The sequence below is a fragment of the Dasypus novemcinctus genome, chromosome 10, assembly GCF_030445035.2.
Source record: "Dasypus novemcinctus isolate mDasNov1 chromosome 10, mDasNov1.1.hap2, whole genome shotgun sequence".
NCBI lineage: Eukaryota > Metazoa > Chordata > Mammalia > Cingulata > Dasypodidae > Dasypus > Dasypus novemcinctus.
In genome coordinates this window covers 11,149,620-11,174,273 of record NC_080682.1, presented here as the reverse complement: position 1 = coordinate 11,174,273, position 24,654 = coordinate 11,149,620, and the positions used below count along the sequence as shown (strand labels likewise).

At 49.5% G+C, this 24,654-nt stretch overlaps 1 protein-coding gene and 1 pseudogene across 2 annotated transcripts; both read left to right on the top strand.

Annotated features, from left to right (window-relative positions):
- The first annotated feature begins 171 nt into the window (after positions 1–171).
- On the top strand, positions 172–24,609 carry PLAAT4 (phospholipase A and acyltransferase 4). 2 transcript variants are annotated; one of them, XM_004451407.3, is made up of 5 exons: positions 172–215; positions 15,392–15,452; positions 18,418–18,526; positions 20,243–20,511; positions 23,937–24,609. In XM_004451407.3, the coding sequence occupies exons 2-5, from the start codon at positions 15,444–15,446 to the stop codon at positions 24,033–24,035; spliced, it is 486 nt and encodes a 161-aa protein (XP_004451464.1). In that variant the 5' UTR covers positions 172–215; positions 15,392–15,443; the 3' UTR covers positions 24,036–24,609. The 2 variants fall into 2 exon arrangements, with proteins under 2 accessions (XP_004451464.1, XP_004451463.1); XM_004451406.5 differs by lacking the exon at positions 172–215 and adding an exon at positions 14,583–14,632.
- Positions 12,737–14,325, top strand: LOC101416928 (catenin beta-1 pseudogene; annotated as a pseudogene).
- Positions 24,610–24,654: the final 45 nt, after the last annotated feature.

Below are 24,654 nucleotides of genomic sequence, written 5' to 3'. Positions count from 1 at the left end.
GGCTCTCCCCGTGGAAAGGTCTCGGGCCCTGCCTTGAGACGAGCACTGGCTCCTTTCTTTCTCATTCCATGCATATTACCAAGTGCCAAGCAGTCACATGCCACATTCCAGGCCTGGAGTCTCAGGGAGGGAGGGGATGACCGCATGTGACCCCTGCCAAACCCAGCTCAAGCCCGGGGGCAGTCAGTCAGGTGCGGACCCCTGCAGCATTCCCGGTGAGGAAAGCGGAGGCCCCGGAGGGCCTGGGGGTCCCAAGGGGGCGCGGCTGAGCCTCCCCTGGGCAGGCAGGGAGGGCTGCTCAGGGAAGGGTGCTAATGCGAGGAGGGATCCTGTGGGGGGGAGAAGAGGCTGTGCAGAGGAGCAGAGGGTGGGCTGAGGGAGCCGCGGGCACCCGCTAAGCCTGGAGGGCTGGTCGCATGGAGGCACAGGGGGCCAGACTGGAAAGGGGCTGTGAGCCACCCCAGGGTGGGACCAGGTGTCCCCTTTGGGAAGATCACGCAAGTGGTGGCAGAGATTGGGTGAGACACGGCTGGGACCTGAGGCCGGCCAGGAGGCCGTGGCAGTCGCTCGGTGAGGAATGGGGTGCCCCGGCCTGAGCCAAGACAGTGAAGGAGGGATGGGGAGAGTACAGAGGGGTCAACTCACCCCCATTTGCCCAGGAGTTCCCTGGTTTTAGCCATGAATGTCTTGGGAAATCCCTTAGACCCAGGCAGATAGGGACAGTTGGCCGCCTTAGGAGAGGGGACGAGTTCAGGGGAAACGTCGGGAGTTAGCGCGGGCAGGGCTCGGTGACGGGAATGGGCATGAGGAGGCGGGAGGAGCAATGCTTGAGCCCCTGGTTCTTAGCGGGCAACTGGGGGGAGGGTGCGAAGGCACATCGAGGGAGGGAGGCCCGGAAAAGTCTCTGCTCCTGGAGGCAGGGGTTTCCTGGGCGGGACCTCGAGGCCTGGTCAAGAAGTACAAGTGGGGAGGAGAGGGAACAAGGGGGACGGGGGGGGGGCAGCAGTGGGGAGGCAGACCCTGCTCGGGGTTCCCCCAGGTGAGCAGCCTCCGCTCTCCTACTTAGGAGATGGGGATGGTGACTCCCTGGCTCGAGCTGCGGTGAGGACGTTTCCGTCATGGGACAAGCACCTGGCAGCAGCCTGTTCCCTGATGGCGGCTCCCCACCCCCGCTGTCCCTAGGGGACCCCCAGGTGAGGGCCGGCCTGAGCCACCCACGTTCCCTGTGTTGGCAGCTCTGAGGACAGCGGCTCCTAGGGACAGCATCTGAGGTTGGGGAGGGAATCGGTGGAAGGACTTTTTGGTCTTAGTTTGGTAAAAGCTGCCGAAGCGACATACCAGAAACGGGTTGGCTCTTATCACGGGAGTTTGTTAGGTTAAAAGCTTACATTCTGAGCTGTGAAAATGTCCAAACCCAGGCATCGTCAGAGATGCTGTCTCACCGAAGGTCAGCCGCGGGCCATCCTGGATTCCTGCCCCGAGGCAAGACACAGTGGTGGCCCCCAGGTCCGGGTCTCCACTCCAGGCTGCTCCCCCTGGCTCACTTTCTCCCCCAGCTCAGCTGTGGGCGACCAGGCGCACGGCTCATCTCTCCGCCTCCTCCACACCTCTCGCTCAGCCTCTCAGGGCCTCTGTCCGCACCTCTGTGCTAGCCTGAGTCCCGCCTTCAGGACCTCTCTCAGTCTCTGCCTCTGCCGCCGTTCTCCATGTCTCGCCTCTTTGAGTCCTCCGTTTATGGAAAACTCCGGCAAGAGGACCAAGATCCACCCCGGGTCATGCCTCACTGAAGCCATCTAATCAAAGGCCCCCTAGGTGAATCCAATCCAAAGGGTCCCACACCCACAGGAATAGAGATCTTTTCTGGAAACCAACCAAAGCTTCAAACTGTCACAGTCTGCTAGGCTGCCAAAACACCATACACCAGAAATGGGTTGGCTTTTACAATGATGATTTACTGGTTTGCAAGCTTACAGTTCTGAGGCTAAGGAAAATGTCCAGATCCAGGCAACATCAGGCAGTGCTTTCTCCCCAAAGACCAGCTGCTGGTGATGCGGGAGTACATTCTGGTGCTATGGGGAACCGGCAGGATGGTCTCTGCCAAGTCATGTTACCAGCCTGAGATTTCATTTCCTCCTCCAGGTATTGAGGAAAGCATCCCATGTTTTGTTTATCTTAGAGGATGAGAATTAATTAACTGGGTTGTAAAGAGTTATGGAATCACTCCCCCATCTCCAGCTTCTAATGTTCTTAAACCTGACAGTCTATTCTCAATCCTTTGAATGTGATCTATATCTTTCTCTGGCTTCCGTCTTTGATGTTCTGTGGTTTTCATACAATGTGTTGCATTGGACACTTCTTAGCACCACTCACTTCCTTTCCATCTCACCTCTTATTTTCCAACCACTACTGTGGTGAACAGTTCCAGGCAAACTTCAACGAGCTTCATGCAGGTGCAAACTGACAGAACTTTGCCCCAGGTCCATGCCACATGCTTCTCATTTCATGGCCCAGGGACTCTCCTGTACTAAATGGGATGCCTGTGACCCTGAACTTCGGGGAATTAACCACCAAACTGAATGAGGGTGGCTTTAATCCAATATGGCCAAAGTCCTTATAAGCAAAGGAAGTTGGACACAGAAGCCAAGACAGAAGAAACCAAAAATTGAGGCAGATTGTGGAGGCAGAGATGCAAGCCAAGGAGCCCCAAGGATTGCAACAAGCCAGCTCCAGAGCACTGCACACTCCAGGACCTTGATTTTAGAGTTCTAGCTTCCAAAACCAGGAGACAATACTTTTCTGTTACTTAAGCCAGCCAGTGTGTGGTATTTGTCACAGCAACCCTGGCAAACTAAGACAAGGTTGGAGGAGAAAGGGCCCCCAAATTCCCAAAGATTAGCTTTGGATGGGTCAAAAATGTTGAAAGTTTGCACTGCTCTCTTCTCTGATTGGGAGGCAAAAAGTTAAATCTGTTCCTAGGGTTGCAGCTAGGTTTTATATAAACCACATCTGCTATATGTTCCACCCACTCCATCCCAGCCCCATCCTGCTCCCATCCCATCATCTTTACAGCTGGGTTCCACCCCAGCAGCTATAATGCTAGCCCTGTAAATGCTAAGTAGGGCTGAAGGTTTGAGAACTTTGCAATGAAAAGGGAATTTCAATGACTTTGTATTTTCTAGCTATTGCATCTGGATATACAAGAAAACCTAATGAAAAATGATATAGGCTTGAAATTTCATAAATGCTTAGAGGGGTCATCCGCATCAGGGCAAGTTGCAAAGAAAATATGTTCATGACACAACTCCCTTGCTTTCTGCTGCAGGTGGGTGGGTTGGAATTTAAATTCTTTGGCTATTAAAAATAAAGTAAGTCTCCAAAATTGATTTTTTTTTTTTGCTACATATGGCAGTTTGAGATTATTTTATGAATCCCAAAAAGAAAAAGATTGTTTTTAAATGTATCTATTCCTCTGCGTGTGACACCCTTTGATGGTATTATATCCATTGAGGGGCCTTTGATTAGATACGCTTGCTTTGGGATTTTGATTTAACTGTGCCAGTGGGCGCGGCTCAGGCTGAGTCCCTACCCCCTTGCTGGGTCTGATATAAATGGACACTTACTGAGACAGACACACAAGAAGAGAGAGCACTATAGTTTTTGATCCTGCCATGTGAGAGGAAGGAGAAGGGTCAAAGTGCTGAGGCCCAGGGGAGCGATGAGCCTGATGGCTTAGAGTGGAGACTGGAAGAGAGCAGAAGAGCCGAGGCTAATATAGGGAGTCTGGAAAGAAACAAGTCCTACACCAGGACAGAGAGGACTACAGGATCACTTAGTCATGAAGCCTCAAGAGTCTGGGCCCATGGAGCTCAGGAGGAAGGGATGAGCGGCAGGGGAAGGAGAGACCAGCCAGAGGTCGGTGGCCATCTTGCTGCAACACGTGGCAGCTGACTCTGGTGAGAAAGCTCCTCTTACGGTGCCTTGAGTTGGACTTTTTACGGCCTAGGAACTGTAAACTTGTACCCCAAATAAACCCCCTTTATGAAAACCAACAGATTTCTGGTACTTTGCATCAGCACCCCTTTGCAGACTAAGACTATACTTTTTGCCTTTTGGAATCTCTGGAAAAAGGGAGACAACCTGAAAAGAGGGATGATTTCCAGATAGACATACACTTCATTGTTTTAAAAAGAATGTTCTAGTTTGCTCATGAGCTCTTGTGAAATCAGATATCAGTCCAACGCAGGTCAATTTAGTCTCAAAGTCTGACAACAACTTGGACTTGGAACACAGCAATCTGGCCCTACAGCATCTTGGTGATGCTGCAGCTAAAGTAAAGCCGCTGGTGTTTTGGGAATCCTGAATTCACAGATCCTAATTGCCTGGATGCGACTCTAAGCTAAAACCTGACAGTATCTGCTCAGAGCCTCAGCACATAGTGTGCTGAGTGAAAGCAGGCAGAGGCTCCACGAACAGGACTCAGGCTCCGAGACTGCTGCAGATTTGGGACACCCCTCGGGGGGACCCTGAACTATGACTGCATCATGGGTGCTGGCGGAACCATCTGGGTCACCGGCAGATGCCCTCGAGGCAAGGAAGGGCTTATTCTCTGGTGGGACCATCTGAAATTGAGCTGCTCCTCAGCTCTAGATTTCTGATAAAGTCTGATCCCTGCAAGTAATCCAACCACTCCTTCCATGCCATTGAGGGGATGTCCCAGTGCTGTTGACACATTGTTTTTGGCTTCCTGAATTCACTGCAATTTGCAACAACGGGCTATCAGACAGCCTGACTCCACTTTCTGTGCCTTTCTCCTAGCGCACACGCCTTGGTAAGACAGTTGGGTTATTAAATATATCTGCTCCCAAAAAGAGATTGATCTTTTCTAGGCTGCTCACTGGATAAAATATCAGCACAGAAGGAGTGGGAGGGAGACATCAAAAGAACTGCTAATGCGAATAGAAAGAGGAGAGCATTATTAACAGAACCACTCGCCAATTAGGCAACACCAAGAAAAGGCCTGTATCCCAAAGAGTTCCGGGGACATTGGGAATTTGTAGTCCAAAAAAGGGGGGTGTGGGGGGGGATGAAATGACAGTTGTCCAGCCAGTTCTGTTCCAACAGCTTATGTGAACATAGAGGCAGAAGGAAACATCCAAAAAAGATTGGTCGGAGGCTGGGCCTCTATCTTGTCCTATTTCCTGTAAGTGTCATTCTCCAAGCTGTACCTTCCTGAAGACGAGGGCATCGCCGTAGGGTGCTCACTTGTGTGCCTCGTTTGGCAAGAATCATTTTGTGACCCAGAGCCTGAAACAGAGGATATGTGGACCCATTTTGACATTTTTAAAACTTCAGGATTTTATCCTGACCGATTCCTGAATGTTTCCTTGAAAAGGTTTTTGTGCCTCTTGCATACAACCTGTCCAGACCAAAGTTCCCATGAGAGTAGATGATGACTGCAACTAGGTCAAGTTACCATTGCTAAATGGAACCCATTGGTATTATAACTTGTAGAAAATACGGCACTTACTGGGACACGGAGACTGAAATGACTAGATAAAGAAAGATTTATTGAGAGACTCTCCCAACGGAGGGGGTCTGAAGAACAGACTTCAGCACCCCCACCAGTAGGGTGGGGGTCTGAAGAGATACTTCAGCCTGCCCCTGGAAGGGGGAATTTGGATTTATATGGAACTTTCCTGGGCGGGGAAATGGTAGTTGGTGGGAGGGGGGTGAGGGTCCGAGTGAAGTGCAGGGACCAATAGGAAGCCCTAGAGAAGAATACTTTCCCAGATAGAGACTAGAAGATAGTGGGTTTGATGTGGGCTGTGGGTGGGAGGCTCTTTTTCTCTTCAGAGACGACCTAAGCTGTCTGACTTGTGGGTGTGAGATGGTAAGAGGCTGCAGTCCTGCCCTTGGTGACCATGGCAATGACTCCAGTCCAAAGAAACAGTTTAACAATACAAGGTCTATAAACTTTAAGTATTCAGGGGAAATGCAAACAAAATATGCTTAAAGCTTATCTAGAATGTATGAAGTCCATGCTAAAAGTTTACCTAAGATGTGGAAGAGATATGTGCTAATTCAAGCCTATTGAAAAATGAAAAAAGAGACCATTTAACCTTTCCTTTCTATACACAAATAATTGAACCTCTCTCATATTCTACAACATTTTTGGTGACCACAAAGGGACTGCAAACAAAGGCCAGAGACAGTAGCATTTTACTGCCCCTTCCAAATCCCTGAGGAAGCCAGGAGGACTCGGGTGAACCCCAAATCTGGGCGCCCCTGGATTAAATTTAATCGGGAAAAGATGTGGGCTCCACCAGAATCTTCCCGACAAAATCGAGGGCAATGGAAGGTCTGAAGAGAAAAATTCTGGGAATGAAAAAGAATTCCAAACATGGGAGAAGGTAAGACTCCCCAGGTGAGCACAGTCTGGAAAGCCCTAGCTTTAATTGCTAGGAGGGGGAGGCTAATCACCTCCTGAGAGAACCCTAATAGCCCCAGAAAATTGAGGGGAAGCCGTTCTCTCTAGGTCTGGAAAAAGGAGAAAAACCGGGAAAAAGCCCTGGTGTTTTGGGTTTGTCTAACTGCATGTTAGAATCTGGTACTGGTCTCACATCCACTGAAGGAGTGGAGGCTTGATTTTAATAGGAAGGGCTATTTATAGGTTCGAGTCCTAACGTCCTGGAAATTGGTCTGGATTAAAAAAAAAATGAACTTGGTTACAGGAAAATGGATCAGATTTTCTAGTGAAGCTTGGTCTGGGTATAAAGTTAAACAGTGAAAAAGGTCTGGCTGAAATCTTTTGTTATGGTGCTGAATTGTGAATGAATTCGCTTTATACCAAATGTTAAGTGTTCTAAAGTTTGTGATGGCTGTGGAGGCAGCCATACTGAAAAAATATATATATAGAACTTGTAGGTCAGATTAGTGACCTTTGTGCTTCTGTCTGTGTCAGCTCAACGCTAGTGTTGGAGTTGTGTGGTTATGTAAAGTAGTGAAATTTAACTGAGCTGTAACCCTCCCTTGCCATTGGCAAGGGGGTGAAATGATTATGGGGCAAAACTGAGGAGTCTGGATGTTTGTGGAGTCTAGATGTTTGTGCATGCTCTGCTGTCTCGTCTCTGGTCTTCCCCTTTGCCGGGGCTTGGAGACCATCTGTGTCCACATCACGCACCCAAGTTTGTTGGGGCTGCCCCAGTCCAGGTGGCTGGGTCCCCGGAGAGTTGCAGAATTCGAGTAGGTTCTGTCTGCCCATTTTGGCAGAAAGCTGGAAAGGGGGAAGCAGCTTGCCCCTTTCCAGTGAGTCCACACCTTCTATTCATAAGCCGCATTCCTGTTTCATTGTTGTGCACCCAACTGCCTGGAAGGGGGGAAGTAAAGGGGGTGAAAAGCGGAATCAAAATAAATGCAGTAAAATCCCTCCCTAGGGTGTCAAGGCCAAAATCTCTCTCTCTGTAAGACTGTAGAAATACTTTGGAATGTTTTAGAACTGTAAAATCGTCTGAAGAAAAGAGGCTATGGCTTGAAACAATAGACCGCTAATCACTTGATAGCCTTTTCAGTGGTCTGGCTGGGAACTTCAGGGTTGTGAAACTACAGAGGAAGAAAAAAAAAAAAGAATGAAATGCCACTTTAAAATCTATGTTTAGCTTTTGTCAGTTGCTGGTGCCTAAGAATTCACGGTAAAAAGGTAGTTTAAAATTAATCTTTAAATGCCAATACTCTCTTGCTGGTAAATTAAATGCATAACTTGCAGATGAGAATTTGTTCCATTACTAAGAAAAGGCAAGACTTCAAAGAATTGTTATTAATAAAATTCTTGTAGCTTAATTAATAAAGGTATCCAATTCACCTTAAGGTTAAAAAATTAATAAAAACTGTAACTGAGTTAAGATTATTTATAAATGCATTTATATTATAAAACAGCAGAAAGATAATAACTGAAATTATAGCTGGGTGAATTTAGCCTGAAACTACTATTTAAGTATAAATTCTAAACTAGCCTTTCCTTTGTTTATGGTTACTAGCCTTTCCTTTGTTTATGGTTACTTTCCTTTGTTTATGGTGTATGTTTATGGTTAACCTCACCCCTTGCCTTTGCCTATGGTTATTTCATAATAGCTTCTGCCCCTACAGTCCAGAGAAGAGCTGGGACATCCCTGTCTCCTGTCCTGGTGATGTAGGCTATGGGTAGGAGGCTCTTTGTCTCTTCAGAGATGACCTAAGCTGTCTGACTTGTGGGTGTGACTGTAAGAGGCTGCAGTCCTGCCCTTGGTGACCATGGCAATGACTCAAGTCCCAGGAAACAGTTTAACAATACAAGGTCTATAAACTTTAAGTATTCAGGGGAAATGCAAACCGAATATGCTAAAAGCTTATCTAGAATGTCTGAAGTCCATGCTAAAAGCTTACCTAAGATGTGGAAGATATATATGCTAATTGAAGCCTATTGAGAACTGAAACAAAGGAACCATTTAACCTTTCCTCTCTATATGCAAACAATTGAACCTCTCTCATATTCTACAACAGGTTAGGGAGTTATGGTTTCCTGGAATGCTGCAGGAGCAGATGTTTCTTTTTCTGTAGGAATTTTATCTCCCTCTGATACGTAGGTAGGGAAGGTTTCCATTTCCCTTTACTCCCGTCTTTATGTGGTTTCTTTATTTAACCTGTGGGGACATGCCATGCCCTTGGACAGGTAGGCTTATGGGGGAGGGGGTTAGCCTTTCCCTAGTGCATAGCAGGGGAAACTGAACTGCAGCTTGTTAATTATTGCAAACCTCTAACAGTAACAATGGAGGGGAAAGCAAGCAAAGAAGCAAGTAAACTGGCATCGGGAGAGGTGGGAGCAGCTGAAGTGGGGAGGACGTCGGTGAGCTTTGTTTATCAGCACTGTTCCTGGAAGCTTTCCCCTCCTCTTGAAGGAACACTTCCTGTGCTGCCTTTCCCAGCTGCTGCCAGCACTTTGAATTCAAACTGCCTGCTGAGGCTAAAGTTACACAGGACCATGCTCCCTCTGAGACTCCAGGGGAAGTGGCTGCCTCCGGAGGGTCTCTGAAACCCGGCTGATGTGGACCAGATGGAGGGCCCTGGGGCCGGAGGCCCAGCTCCCCTGTACTGCCTGACTAATGCCTGTCCTGCTTGGGGTGCCCTGAGAGTTGTAAGCCCTTTGTTTGCAGGGGGACTGTAAGAAAGAAATCTCCTTCTGGAAGAAAATAAGGTTCACCTGATTGTGGAGAAGAAAAGAATTTATTCTCATTCTCGCAAGCAGGGGCGCACAACCAGAAAACGTGGCCAGGGCCCCGAACAAAGGAAAATGACACAATTTATACCCCTAAGCCTAGCAGGCAAGCCCTTCCTCTGTTTCTCAATAAACTGGCTACTTCAGAGGTTACAGCCTATCTGAGAAGTCTAACTTTCCCACGCAAGTTCCCCAGTTTTTGATTAACAGCTTCCCCCTTCCGCCATCACATTGTAACCGTTTTGACTTTTACCTGCTCCTTTTGCCAAATAAAGTATGGAATTTAGTGTTGAATTGGTATTGACTTAGCTCTTTCTTGTGCATCCTTTTTACTGGCTATAGGACTGGCTTAAGCTGGCTTCCTTTGTTCCTGCTTAACGGGGTAGTAGGAGACTGAGGCAGTAGGCTGCCAGGTTACATTAATTAATGTTTTCTTCCTCCCTGCTTTATATTACCTTTATGTGAAAACTAAACTGATCCCTGTCTCTTACAGGGACCACGTGTGCCCTCTGGAATGGTATTCCTTGTATATCCCCAGGGCCACTGCCACAGCCCTGGAAGGCTCCCTGCTCGACTTCAATCTACTGGACAGTGTGCCCCACTGGAATCAATGCCTTAGGCTTGGTTAAAAAACAAAACAAAGGCTCATAAAGAAACTTGGGGAGGAACCCATCTGACTTTCTAAAATATGCTTTTATGGCTAATCAGCCTAAGTCCATGTAGTGGCTTGAAGCTATATAGGCCAGAAAAACATGTTCTTAAACTTAATTCATTCCTGTGGGTGTTAGCCCTTGAAAATAGGACCTTTGGATGAGTTTACTTCAATGAAGTTGTGGCCCGGCTGAATCAGGAGGGATCTTAATCAAATTACTGAAGCCCTTATAGGGCAGGTTACAGAGAGAGAGAAAGCAAGAGGGAGCAGCCTGAAGCTGAAAGTCAACAGAAACCAGAGAGAAGAGAGAAGCCAAGAGAGGCCCCCATGTGCGTTGCCATGTGACGGAAGAGCCAAGGACCAAGGATCGTCAGCAGCCAGCCCCAGGGTGCCACAGTCTTCTGGGAGAAAGCATCACCTTGATGACACCCTGGTTTGGGGCTTTTTCTAGCCTCAAAACTGTGTACCAATAAATTCCCACTATTTAAGCCAACCAATTCTATAGTATTTGCTTCACCAGCCAAGAGACTAAAACAATCCAGGACCCCTGAAAAGCATAACAGAAATCAGTCCTGCAAGTTGATCTCATCCTCTGCATGGGGTCCTACTGATAAGATGCTTGCTGCAAAGAAGCCTTGACTGAGGACCAAGGGGATAGGCCATGCAGGAAGAAAAGCTAAGTAGCAAGCCTGAGACTACCAGTCTTAGAAAGTCCTGCTTACAAGGTTGACCCTTGGCTGGTGTTAGGGTTTGAATCATGTACCCCACAAAAGACATGTTCACCTTTTCATCCTTGTTCCTATAAATGTGAACCCATTTGTAAACAGTATCTTTGAGTATGTTAAGGTGAGTCAGGGTGTGGACACATTTGTGAATAAGGTCTTCCAAGGTCCTATTTAGATAAGGCCAAATTAGAATCAGGGTGGGCCTTAATCCATATGCCTAGAGTCTTCATAAGCAGAGGAAATTCAGACACAGTCAGTCAGTAGAAACCAGAAGTCAGTGGAAATAAGAACAGCAGACACAAGGAGAGGAAAATCGCCATGTGATGGAGATAGAGATGCAAGCCAAGGAGCCCCAAGGATTGTGGGAAGCCAGCATCAGAATACCGCAGTTTCCAGGAGAAAACACAGCCTGTCAAGACCTTGATTTTGGACTACCAGCCTCCAAAACCATGAGACAATAAATCCTTATTATTTAAGTCAACCAGAGTGTGGTATTTGTCATAGTAGCCCTGGCAAACTAAGACAGCTGGCATTTGGGAACTTAGATTTTGGGAGGGTTCCCACCACCCTAAGTGATAAGTGTGACTCACTATACCAAACTGTTTGTGCAAAAACATGGTTTTTGCTGAATACCTGCTTTACTTCTGGGAGTCTAGTATTTTGGAATGTGCCAGGCAGAAGGTATTTATGTGACCAACCCCTAATAAAAATCCTGGGCACTAAGTCTCTAATGAGCTTCCTGGTAGATAACATTTTGCACTTTGTTGTAACTCATTTCTGCAGGAAATAAGCACATTCTGCATGACTCCACATGATAGTTTGAGGCTGTATGTAACCCAGAAAAGTATGTTCTTAAAGTTGATCCATTCCTGTGGGTGTGAACCCATTGTAAGTAGGATCTTTTGATGAATAGGATCTTAAGTTAAGATGTGACCTACCTCATTTAGGGCCAGTCTTAATCCTGTTACTGGAGTCCTGTATAAGAGAATGGAATTCTACTACAAGGTATCAAAAATATGGTGATAGAGGGGAAAATATGACTAATGTAACTAATAATATTGTAATATATTTGTAGCAAAAGTGAAGAAGATGCTATATCAATCCTAATGGTCAAAAAAAAGAATATGGGGTTTAGTTTCATGAGATAAGAATACGATCAAGCATTTTTTTTTCCTTTCTTCATTTTCTTCATTAAAAAGGAGACCTTGATCATGTCATTTAACTAATCTGCTCATCTGTGAATCTTTCTGATGAACAATTGAGTTTTTTAGGGTAGATGAGATAAATGTGCCTGGACAGAAAAAAAGAGCAAGAGAGAATGAAATTCAGACAAAGAGAAAGAAAACCATGGAAACAAGAAGCTGAAAGCATCCAAACCCAGAACAGAAGAGAGAAACTAGCAGACACCATGTGCCTTGCCTTGTGATGGAGAAGTCCAGGATCACCAGCAGCCAGTCTTCAGGAAGAAAGTATCATCCTGATGATGCTGAGATTTCGGCATTTTCACAAGCTGAAGGCTTGTAAGCTAATAAATTCCCATAGTTAAAGCTATGGCATTTCATGGTATTTGCTTTTGGCAGCAAAGCAATTCGAATATTCCACTAAGAGGGAACTCTTGGAAGCTAGCACCTGGTTTTCCCCAGGCTTTGCCTCATACACCTTTTTTTTTTTTTTTCTGTACAAGCACATTTATCTCACATACTCCTAAAAAACTCATTTGTTCAGATGATATAAATGTGGTAATGTTGTAGAATTTGAGAGAGGTTCAATTATTTGCGTATAGAGAGGCCAGGACTCAGGAATGATTTTGAGAAGGAAAAATGGTTTATTGATGGCCAGCCGGACTCGGGAGCTTTCTGTTTCAATCCTGAGCCCCGAACCAGACTTTCTAGTTTCTTTTATATGGAGAGGAAAGGTTAAATGGTCCCTTTGTTTCAGTTTTCAATAGGCGTGAATTAGCATATATATCTACCACATCTTAGGTAAGCTTTTAGCATGGACTTCAGACATTCTAGATAAGCTTTTAGTATATTCAGTTTGCATTTCCCCTGAATACTTAAAGTTTATAGACCTTGCATTGTTAAACTGTTTCCTGGGACTGGAGTCGTTGCTATGGTCACTAAGGGTAGGACTGCAGCCTCTTACCCTCTCACACCCACAAGTCAGACAGCTTAGGTTATCTCTCAAGAGACAAAGAGCCTCCCACCCATAGCCTACATCAGTAACCTGTGCAGTGGAATCCTTTCTCACCTCACTTGGCAATAATGAAAGAATAAGATGATGGTGTGCCTGATGAGTGGAATAAAGGCTCTTGTGCATACTGTCCTTTGAGCTGGTGATGGGGAAAGGTATCACTGAGCCTACCATCTTTGTCTTCTGACCAGTCGAGACCAGGAAGCAGAGATAGCCCAGAATGTTATTCACCTGCACTATGGATTAACAGTTGTGGTTAAACTCCTACATCCACCATCCCATTGGCCTCTGATAAAGGCTGCTGGTGGGTTGATGTGAAACCTTGCACTTTGTCCAGCAAATCATGCACCTTTGTGTGAGCAGGGTGCCATTCCATGATTAGTTCAGTCGCTGGTTTGTGCACATCAAACTCAGCGCCCTACCTCCATGGGTGGACCACAGCAGCAGTTTGTGGAGGGGGTCCACATGGAAGAAATAGTTGAAGGTTATACTGGAGCCCTTCACGCCCTGGCTTGGGATGTTCCCAGCCCAACCATAATCAGAGGACTAAATGCCATTCTATTATTTGTGCAGCTGCTTTCTTCTCCCATTGAAATATCTGAAGAGTAGCCGCAGGCATCCTCTGTGACTTGCTCAGGACAAGGAGGCTGCAGAAGCTATTGAAGCTGTGAGAGCCACAGCTCCTCTAACAGAATTACTTCATTCTAGGAATTAAGGTGTGGCAACATCTGCAGCTGCTGTTTTCTTCCAAATGTCTGAGGACAAGCCAAGGGATTATAAGTAAAGGCTTTCAGTTGCATCAACCAGTTCTTTCTTCAAAAGGGATCCAAGGTGGCGGACTTGGCCCAGTGGTTAGGGCGTCCGTCTACCACATGGGAGGTCCACGGTTCAAACCCCGGGCCTCCTTGTCCCGTGTGGAGCTGGCCCGTGTGTAGTGCTGATGTGTGCAAGGAGTGCCCTGCCATGCAGGGGTGTTCCCCGTGTAGGGGAGTGCCACGCACAAGGAGTGCACCCCGTAAGGAGAGCTGCCCAGCGCAAAAGAAAGTACAGCCTGCCCAGGAATGGCACTGCACACACGGAGAGCTGACACAACAAAGATGACACAACAAAAAGAAACACGGATTCCCGTGCCTCTGACAACAACAGAAGCGGACAAAGAAGACACAGCAAATAGACACAGAGAACAGACAACCGGGGTGTGGGGGAGGAAGGGGAGAGAAATAAATAAATAAATAAATCTTTTTAAAAAAAGGGATCCAATGCCTTGGAATGAGACTGCTGATCTTGGACTTGGTACTGATGTGGGAGAGCCCTTGGACCTCACCAAGCTGATCCCAGCTCTCATTCTCTCCACTCTGCTGGATTTGGACAGGATGCCTTGGGTATAGATCCCACCAAGGAGCATGAGATGGGTGGCCATCTCTGTGGTGCTGACACACCCAGGACCTCATGGATGGGCTGCCTCTGGTGATAGCAATCAGCTGGCCTGGTCTGATACTGAACTGTAAATCATCCTTTAGGTAAGAAGTTTAAAAGGCCAGTTGGGTAAAAAACTTTTACTCAGCCTACAGAACTTCAGAAAGCTCTGGTTGGTAGGGTAGGAGCAGTTTAGGCCTATTTATAAATATACCACAAAAAAAAAAAACATGTGCATACTGTGATAGGAGATTTCTTGGAACATTTGAATGTTCTCAGATTTCTGGTTGTTACATGGTCATGTGTGGAAGCTATTAACTTCACAGTTTTTTGGCCACAGCTTTTGAAACTGAACTTGCACTGTGATTGACCTACAGAGTTGCTGAGAGGGCTGCAGGGGTGAGCTGGTTTCTCAGAAAATGCCTGACATACTAACCAAGCTATAACTAAGGGCGCAACTGAAGTAAACTTTTTGCTCTGGTCCTTTTTGGTCAAGTAGTAACAATACAAATGGATTTGGGGAGTGACTGAAGAAGTGAAAAATGCACAAGAATGGATCACAAAAGGAAATCTATCAAGTCCTAGCCTTGCTTGTTAAAAACTTTTTTTGAAATATCTATAATGGTGCTGACTTTGCTTACTTTGAAATAGCTTTTTTCCTTTTTACAGTAATTGTTAGTTGTTTTTTTCTTAAATCTCTTATGGTGTTAGTTATAGTGAATACTGCTTCAGCAATTTCTAAGAATTGAGTAATGGTACAGAACACTAATTCATATCACTCTAATTGTCATCTGAATAAAGCGTAACTTTGTGTAGGCTTTTTGTATAAAATAGACAAATTGAAAAGTCCTTTTTAATATGCTTAAAATAAGCAAGTGGATCTATTTTATGTTTTTTATCAAAAACTTTATTTGGGATATGTGGATTAGGGTCAGTAAGAGGTGTTTTTTGAACCTTGTTTTGGACATTTACCAGTTGCCTTTTATCCCAAAGTTGTTGTAACATGCTGTGATCAATGCTTCATGAGAAAATGAGATTATAAAAATGGTTCAGAATTAAACTTATAATTCTTTAAAAAATAAAAATAAAAAAGAACAGTGCCTTCTGAGAAGTAGCAGAAGGAAACTGAAAGTGAAATTCTCCACCTTACTATAAAAGCTTGCCCTTGGAGCAGCAGAGCAGCAGAGCAGAGAGCTTCCCCGGCTCCCAGATGGCTTCGGTAAGTCCTCCTGAACTTTTTTTTTTTTAAGAGGGCAGGGACTCTTTATTTATTTTTTATTTTTTAAGATTTATTTATTTATTTAATTCCTCCCCTCCCCCCGGTTGTCTGTTCTCTGTGTCTATTTGCTGCGTCTTGTTTCTTTGTCCGCTTCTGTTGTTGTCAGCAGCATGGGAAGTGTGGGCGGCACCATTCCTGGGCAGGCTGCACTTTCTTTCGCGCTGGGCGGCTCTCCTTATGGAGCGCACTGCTTGTGCGTGGGGCTCCCCTATGCGGGGACACCCCTGCGTGGCACAGCACTCCTTGCTTGCATCAGCACTGCGCATGGGCCAGCTCCACACGGGTCAAGGAGGCCCGGGGTTTGAACCGCGGACCTCCCATGTGGTAGACGGACGCCCTAACCACTGGGCCAAGTCCGTTTCCCAGTCCCCCTGACCTTGACATTAGTGGCTCAAGAGGGGCAGCCATGTGTAAAAGCCTAAGTCTGGGCTCCTGGCCTCGGGCTGAGCTACTCAAGAGCCTTTCTTTTGAAGGCTTCCATCGAAAGCAGTATTTGTTATTTAAAAGTCCTTTCCCCCTCAGAACAGGGAGGTCTGCGGGCCAGGGCTGCCTCAGCTGCGTCAGGCACAGAGCAGGGGGCATGGGGGTGCCCTGGTGGGAGCTGGGCTGGGAGAAAACTCGAGTGGGGGCCAATGGGGTGAGCCACCCCGGGTCTGTGGGAAGAGGGCGAGCCCCCACCCTGCCTGCCTCTGCCGCCAGTGGAGGTTCCTTCCGTTCTTAGCCTCAAACAGCCCTTTCCTCCCCGCCCTTTCTTCCATTACCATTTGTGGTTTCATCTCTGAAATCTCTCTTCTGTCTAGTGTCCGTTCTTGGGGAAGTTCCAGGGGAAAAGAATACTCTGGCCACTTGAATTATAGGAAAGGCCACAGCCCCGGGAAGGCTCATTTCGTGCTCAGGAGGAGGGAATGATGCGCTCTTTGCGCAACCCCAGGTCCTGCCTGGGAAGAGGGGTTATTGCCACAGAAGCAAACGTGGGATCTGATCGGCAGAGAGGTTTTTTGTTTTTGTTGTTTGTTGTTTTGTTTTGGTTTTTTGAGGTACCGGGCTGGAGATTGAACCCGGGACCTCATATGTGGAAAGCCAGTGCTCTCGTTTGTTGTCTGTTGCTTGTTCTGAGGAGGTGCAGGGCATTGAAACCGGACACAGGCCAGCAGTGCCCTGGCCTGGGCCTTACACATTTAGGGGACAGAGTGAAAGTCCCCTCCTGCTCCCGGGAAGGAGAGGACTCGGGGCCCTGCCGAGCCCAGGCTGAACTGGCTGCCTCCAGATGAGATAGAGAACGGGCAGGGGTCCTGGCCCTGACCCCCAGCCTCTCCTAGAGCTGCTGATGTCTTTGCCCCCTCACCTACCAGGCCCTTCACTGGGTGCAGGGAGGAGAGGGACGAGCATGCAGGCCCTTCCTGAACGGAGCGCTCAGCCCAGAGGGGGCACAGCCGGGGGCAGGCACGGGCAGCCCCCCATCCCTGCAAGTAGAGGTGGAGGTCCCGGAGGACCTGGGGCCCAGCGAGGGGCAGCAGGGCCGGGCGGGGGCAGTCAGGGCATTGCTCAGGGAGGGGGGTGGGGCAGGGGTTAAAGGGAAGAGTGGGGGTGGGGAAGGTGGCTGGAGGCAGAGAGAACCAGCTGTGCAGGGGAGCGGGGCAGGATGGAGCCTCTGGCTTTCTGTGGGGAGGAAACCTTGAGGCTCTCAGGCAGCCTGGAGGGCAGAGTGCAGGGAGGGCAGGTTCGAGGTCACCCAAAGGGCGTGCACGGGACTGAGGCCGAGGAAGGCCACACAGCCCTTTGGGAAGGCCGGTCCGGGCCTTGTGGAGCCTGGAGGTGTGGTGCAGGCACAGGAGGCAGGGAGGCCGGGGAGGAGGCTGTGGAGGTCAGAAGTCCAAGTCAGTGGAAAGGAGATGAGATGAGGGAGTGAAAGCGGAGAAACCTCCAGAGGTGGCTGGCTATGGGGACGAGGACAAAGCTGTGTGGGACACCTGGGTTCTGACTGGACCTGGAATGACGGATGGAGAGATCAGGCACACATAGGGAAAACAGAAAACTTCTCAGTTCAAGAAGCCTGGGGCGGGCCCCGCAGAGGGGAAGCAGTTTAGAAGGAAAGGAAGGCCCGTGCAGCAGCAGGAGAACCGCAGAGAAGACTGAGTGCAGGGTGGGGGTGGGGAGGGGGCCGGGGCCTCGACCTCTGGGACCCGCAGTCTCCAGGCCTGGGCGATGCGATGATGACTCCCGCTAGGGCTGTAGCGCCATTGCACCTAGTGTAGGGTAGCGCCCAGCAGAGGCTGCTCTGTCCTGCACCCCCCTCACGGCTGGAGCCTGGGTGGCCCCACCACAGCCCCCGGGGAGCTCGTTCAGATGCTGTGAGCTCCTGTCTCTCAGGTCAGGGTCTCCAGGGGGCTGGGCAGGTGGAGGGTGGAGGAGGAAGGAATGCCTCCCGTGGCCACAGACACCCGCAGGGCTGGAGGACAGGCTGAGGACCCAGGGGTCCTTCGGCAAAGGGCACACACGCTCAAGGCTCCACTGACTGATTTTGCCCCGGGCAGGCCCATGCTCCTGTGCTCAGAGAAGGTGCTGGTACCTGTCTGCCCACCTGTCAGTGCTCAGAGCACCTGCACAACCTGCCAGCCCGTGTCCATTTCAACCCTAAACATGCACACATACATAACATGCATTTGCAATGGACAAAACTTCTCTCCCAACTTCCACAAGGGTCATTGTCCCCCCAGGTTTCCAGCCCCCACCAGGGAGCTCCTCTTAGGGTGTCAGCCGGGCGGAGAGTCCAGGGGCTGGGCTCTTTGCTCTGCCTGGATCATGAGCAGCAGCAAGGGGGTCTCAGCCCAGCGGCAGCTCACCCAGCAGAGGTCCCCGATGTTGCCGAGAACCCTGTGCATACCATCCCCGGTTTTCTTTGCAGCGACACCGCCAACCCCGGCCTGGAGACCTGATTGAGATTTTCCGCATTGGCTACCAGCACTGGGCGCTCTATGTGGGGAATGGCTACGTGATCCATCTGGCTCCTCCAAGTAAGGGCTGTCTAATACATCACTATCTACATATACGTTAAGATAAGGACAGCAATCGAAAGGCAGAGCTGAGCGAAGGACCTGGGATGGAGACAGGGTCTCCCTGAACCCTGCAGGCAGCACAGAGGCTTCTGACAGGTCCTGAGAGAAGCAGGGAAGGAGGCTGATTGGCTCCGCCCTGAGGCTGGGCGGCTGCAGCTTTCTGACCTCCCCCAGCCTAAAGCCAGTCTCCCCTGGACTTGCTGAGTCTGATAGGATTGTAAACGTCAAAGTTCCTCAAGCTCTATGATCGTAAAGAGGAAGCTTTCAAATAAAGACAAGTTTTCTCAGTGCTAGGTCCCTCCTACGGATATGATTTCACAGAATCAGTCCTTGATACCCTGTAAATAGAAGCAGCTTTCATGGGTTGATGATATAGCCTACGGGTGGGGGCTGTACGTCTCTTCGTAGGTAACCTGAGCTGTGTCCAATGGTGAGAGCTGCAGCCCTGCCCTTGGTAACCATGGCAACAACTCCAGTCCCGGAAGAACGGAAACTCCATCAACTTTAAATATTCAGGAAAAATGCAAACCAAATGTGTTCAAAGTTTGCATGAAATGTATGAAGTTCATGCTGAAAGCTTACCTAGCATGTGGGGGTTATGTGTTAACTCAAACTTATTGAGCACTGAAACAAAGGACCATTTAACTCTTCCTCTGCATAAAAAGAACTTGAAAATCTTATTCAGGACTCCAGTTTTGAACAGAAAGCTCCCAAGCCTGGTGGGACAGTACTCTGTGCAGGCCAGCACTCCACACAGGCCAGCACTCTGCATGGGCTAGCTCACCCCACGGGCCAGCTTGTCTTCACCAGGAGTCCCTGGGCATCAAACCCTGAACCTCCTATATGGTAGACAGGAGCCCATTTGTTTGAACCACATCTTCTTCCCCAAGAGAATTTTTTAAGAATTCTCAGGGTGAATATCAGCTTTTAGATTAGAAATACACACAAAAGCATACTTAAGTATTGTACTCGTTAGCTAGTATTCCCCTAAAAACAAATAATAACCTAGACCCATTATAGAATGGAATAAGTTCTCTTGTAACTTGTGTGCCCAGAACTGTGCAAGGTCATGGGATACAAGTTAGTGATGCAAAGGACTCCCTAAGGCTCAGCTCAGTGCAGTGAGAACTTGACCTTTGGAGCTTGAAAGAAACTGTTTCAAGCCCTGGTTCTAGGACTTCTCACAGCAAAGAGCATAGGCCTGAATCTATCCCTCTGGTTCCAATATTGGTTCCACAAAACTGAAAAGATACTATCTACCCTGAAGGGCAGGAAGGGAATTAAATGAGATAAATACGAAACCCGGCACAGCCCAGTGCTGAAACACAGGAGGTAGTGAAACAAATTTGATCCCTTTCTAGATTGCACAAGTGGGCAACGGTGAAATTTTTCAAAGACCTGGATGCCCATTAATAGGGGATTGGTCAAATAAATTATACAAATGCATGCAATGGACTACTATGGAGGCCATTGAGAATCATGACATTTATGGACGTGGAAAAATATTCATGACATCTTATTATAGGAAAAGAGCAATATCTGTGAATCTTCCAGTCACACTGGTGAAAGGATCAATATTGGGTTCCTTTCGTCCTTCTTTCTTCTCTAGGTCCCCCCTCTCTCCCTGCTCTCCCTTCCCTGTGGCCTCTCAACTCCTGTGTCTCTGCTTTCCAGGCGAGTACGCAGGGGCTGGCTCCTCCAGCCTCTTCTCAGTCCTGAGCAGCAGGGCTGTGGTGAAACGAGAGCGCCTGAGGGACGTGGTCGGGGGCTGCGACTACCGGGTCAACAACCTCTTAGATGACAAGTACAGGCCTCTGCCTGTTGAGGTGATCCTCGATGCTGCGAAGGCAAAGATTGGTGAGGAATTAGAATACAGTATTCTGAATAGGAACTGTGAGCACTTTGTCACGGACCTGAGGTACGGCGTACCTGAGTGCAGGCAGGTAAGCCTCTCTCTGGGCTCTCCCCTCTGAGTTCTGCTGGGGGTGGGCTGGGGTGTCTTTTCCAAGCTCCCCAGCTGGCAGGGCTGTGTAGCCAGAGGTGAGAAACACCTGCCCCGAGCAATCTGGGTCCTCAGAGACACTGGGCTGGGAGTCAGTGTCTCTGGCCAAGTGCCAATCCTAGTTCTCCATCTAATCTGGGCTGTAGATGGCTTTGGCCAGGTCCTTTTCCCTCTGGGCCTGTTTCCCAGTGTGCAGAATGAGGGGTTGCGTGGGGGACCTCTGAGAGCCTGGCCGCCTCTGACCAGCTGGGACTCTTTGTCTCTGAACCCAGCGATGGAGGCAGCCCTGGGGAGGCCCTGAGGGTGCCGGAGAGGCTGCACCGGTCGGGGACCGTGACACAGGCCCTCGGAGAGCGCCCAGGCCAGGGATGCTCAGGGGCTATGGTCCACGCAATTGCCGAGGACCGCTTAGATGTGGGACCTGGGCACCTCTTCCTACCCCTGCCCCTTCACAGGCTTCCTGAGTTGCTTCTGGGAGGCCCCGGAGGGCTCCCCAAGTGAGAGGCATTCACCTCCTGCTCTGCTCCTCTGCTGCCCTTATCAGTGCCCAACACGGGGCTGTGACCTCGGCGCCGCGCCGGGCCACAGCCGCTAACCTGGTGCAGGAGAACCCAAGTCCCCGTCCAGCTCCTGGGTCCCCAAGGCTGACTGGCCAAGAACTGCCAGAGGGCCAGCGCTCAGCCCTCAAAGGCCAGAAAGGGGCTCAGCTATGAACAAACTGGTCAAGAGTCCCTGCTTCAGAGACACTGACATGGAGTGTGGGGAGGCCAGGCAAAAGATCCCTCACCCAGGGAGATGTGAATTTCAGGGAAGGAATGAATATTTCTTTTTTTTCTTTTCTTTATTTTCTTTTAAATGTCATATTCAAAAAATACGAGGTCCCCACATACCCCCCACCCCACCCACCCCACCCCTCCCACATCAACAATCTCTTCCGTCATCATGGCACATTCATTGTATTTGGCGAATACATTTTGGAGTACTGCTGCACCACATGGACACTGGTCTACACTGCAGTCTACACTCTCCCCCAGTCCACCCAGTGGGCCATGGCAGGACACACAATGTCCAGCATCTGTCCCTGCAGCACCACCCAGGACAACTCCAAATTCTGAAAATGCTCCCACATCATAACTTTTCTTCCCTCTCCCTACCATCAGCACCTACCATAGCCACTTTCTCCACATCAATATTACAATTTCTTCCCTTACTAACCACAATAGTTCCCCAGCAGACCACCAGGAGGGAGTGTGGACATCACCATCCCAGGGTCCACAGGATAGAGGAATAGAGTGTGGATTAGAGTGGACTTACTGGTGAATGTTTCTTTAGTGTACCTATATCCCAAAGATTACATGGACTTTTCTGGTCACACACACCCCCCTTGCAGCTTGCTTGCTGTCTGCTCTCAGTGTCCATTCACTGTGCATTCTTCTGTTTCTCTGTATTTTTTTTATTCCCCCACCTACCCCCCTGCCGCTTGCGGCTTGTTTGTTGTCTGCTCTCTGTGTCCATTCACTGCGTGCTCTTGTGGGGTTGTTTTTTTTTTACTATCTCCCTTTTTGGTGCATCACCTTGCTGAGTCGGCTCTCCGTGGCGCTGGTGGGCTGGGCAGCTCTCCGTGGCATGCGGGCAAGCCTGCCTTCACAAGGAGACCCCAGGACGCGAATCCAGGGCCTCCCATTTGGTAGACAGAAGCCTGACTGATTGAGCCACAGCCGCTTCCCTACATGGGCTTTTAAATAAGTATTCATGCCTCATTAGAAATTCAAATTTAATGGGTGTCTTGCATTTCAATTTGTTAATCTGTCAACCCAAATGTAATGGAAGAGGACAGACATGAATCAGACAATGACTGGAAGATGACAATGCTGAGAGGTGCTACAAAGGACAGTGAAGGAGGCTAAGGGAGCGTTTTAGATTGGGTGATCAGGGTCAGCCCATTACATGAAAGGACATCTGAACAGAAACCTGGAAGCACTGAGCCACCCAGCGCTGCGGCTCTCTGGGAAAAGGGAGGCCAGGCAGAGGTAGAGCAAGAGCAAGGCGCAGAGGTGGGGGCTCGCTGGGTGTCCAAGGAGCAGAGGGAGTGGTGGGAAGGGGTGGGGGGCGAGGAGCAGGGCCCCGGGAGGGAAAGGGTAAGAGGCAGCCCAGAGAGTTAGGATTTGACTCTGGGAAGGTGAGTGGGAGTCAGTGGAGGGTCTTGAGCAGAGGCCTGATGTGAACCAGCTTCTTTCTTTAAGGGATCACCGGGGCTGCCATGTGAAAAACAGACTTTCTGGGGCAAGGGAGACGCTGGGAGGCCGGTTGATTCTTGCAATAACCCAAGTGGGAGGGATGGTGATCTGGACCCGGTGGTGAGCAGCGGAGGGGGTGAAAAGGAGTCCGATTCGGGATCTACCTCCGAGGGGCTGAGGGAAGTCACTGAGGCCCTGGGTGTGGCGTGTGCAAGAGTCACGAACCACCAAAGCAGCAAGCCTGACAGGGGCTGGCTTTCCCCAAGGCACCGGGCTGCCGGCTGTGTGCCCAGAACCTCGCCACCTCCTCTCAGCATCCCGGAAAGAGGCCGTTTTTATCCTCCCCAACTTCAGATCAAGAACCAGGGAGATCACGTTTGTTGCCCCCAAATGCACAGCTAATGAGCGGCAGAACCAGAATTCTCATGCCAGGAGTCTCTTTCTGGAACCCTTCCAAGTCCCTAGCCCAAGCAGCTGGGTGGGGGGGAACCCTGGTGAGAGGGGGACGATGGCAGGAGGAGCAGATCGGGCAGGAGGGTGGAGACTTTGGATGTGGCAGTGTGACACGTGGTGCCCATTAAGCATCAAGCAGAGACGCCGAGTGGCAGCTGGACATTGGAGTCTGGAGCTCCTGGCTGAGGGGGTCTGGATGGAGGTTTCCAGGCTGTTCTGTGTCCCCTGAAGCCAGGGTGCACTGCGTGTGGCCGCGGCCCCCCTAGGTCCTCGCTCAGCTTCTCCCACAGCCCCTCCCTGCAGGGGTGTCGCTCAGGTGGACCCCAGGCCTCCAAACCGTCCCACGCTGACCCCCGGCATTTGGGCCCCAGGACACCAGGCCCCTGCAGTCCTCCCTACCGTCCCCCCAGCCAGGATCTACCGCCTCACGCAGGGAGTCCACTCAAAAGGAAACATGGGGCCCGTCCTGCCGGTTGTCTCGACAGGCCCAGACGAGCCCCACACTAACAAGCAGCCGCGGGGCCACGGGGACACAGCTAGGCTGGGGGGCTGGAGGGGCACAGAGAGGCCAGGCTGTCAGAGGAGAGGAGGTGGAGCGCAGCCTCCGCGCCCCGGGAGGGAGGAGGCGCCTGGGGGGGGCGGCCGTGGACTGAAAACAGGATCCCTCGCCCTGCAGGTGGAAAATGCCAAGATTGGAGGAGGTGTGTTCCTGGGACTTGGACTTCTGGCTATCTTGGGATACAGTGTGATGAGTAGGAGACGCCAAAACCAGTGACAGTCTGAAGAAGGAGCCGCAGAATCATGTCAGACGCAGGCGTGGGGGCCGCCACAGGGTGGCCCACCTCCGCTCCTCTCCTGCTGACCCCTGCGCTCTCGCCCGCCAGCTCACGCGCTGGCTTTCCCTCTAACTGGCTTAAAGACCATCTGATTGTAACAAGACTCAATAAATGTCACTATCTATCCCTCCACAAAGGACTCTGGCCTACTTTCTTAGCTTCGGACCAGAAAGGAAGAAAGTCGCATCAACAGAGCTCCTGAGGGTTGGGCCCTTCCGGCAATTTCTAGCTGCGTGAACTTGGGAAAAGCTCTGACTCCCAGGGCCTCAGGTCCTTCATTGCTGAGGTGGGAGTAATGATTCACTTCACTGGGCTGTGAGAGCCAAAGGAGATGATGAATAGAAGGCGCCTAGCACAATTCCTGGTACGAGCACACACTCAGAGAATTTTCTACGTCATTCTGTGTAGACAGAATACTGATGTACAGTAGGACCTCGTTTTATGCAAACTCAACACATGTGAATTCAGGTATATGCAATATTGCAATTTTGAAAAATAAAGGCAAAAGAAAGGAGAGAACATAAAATTTTTAAAAATTATTTCTATTATGTATTTTGT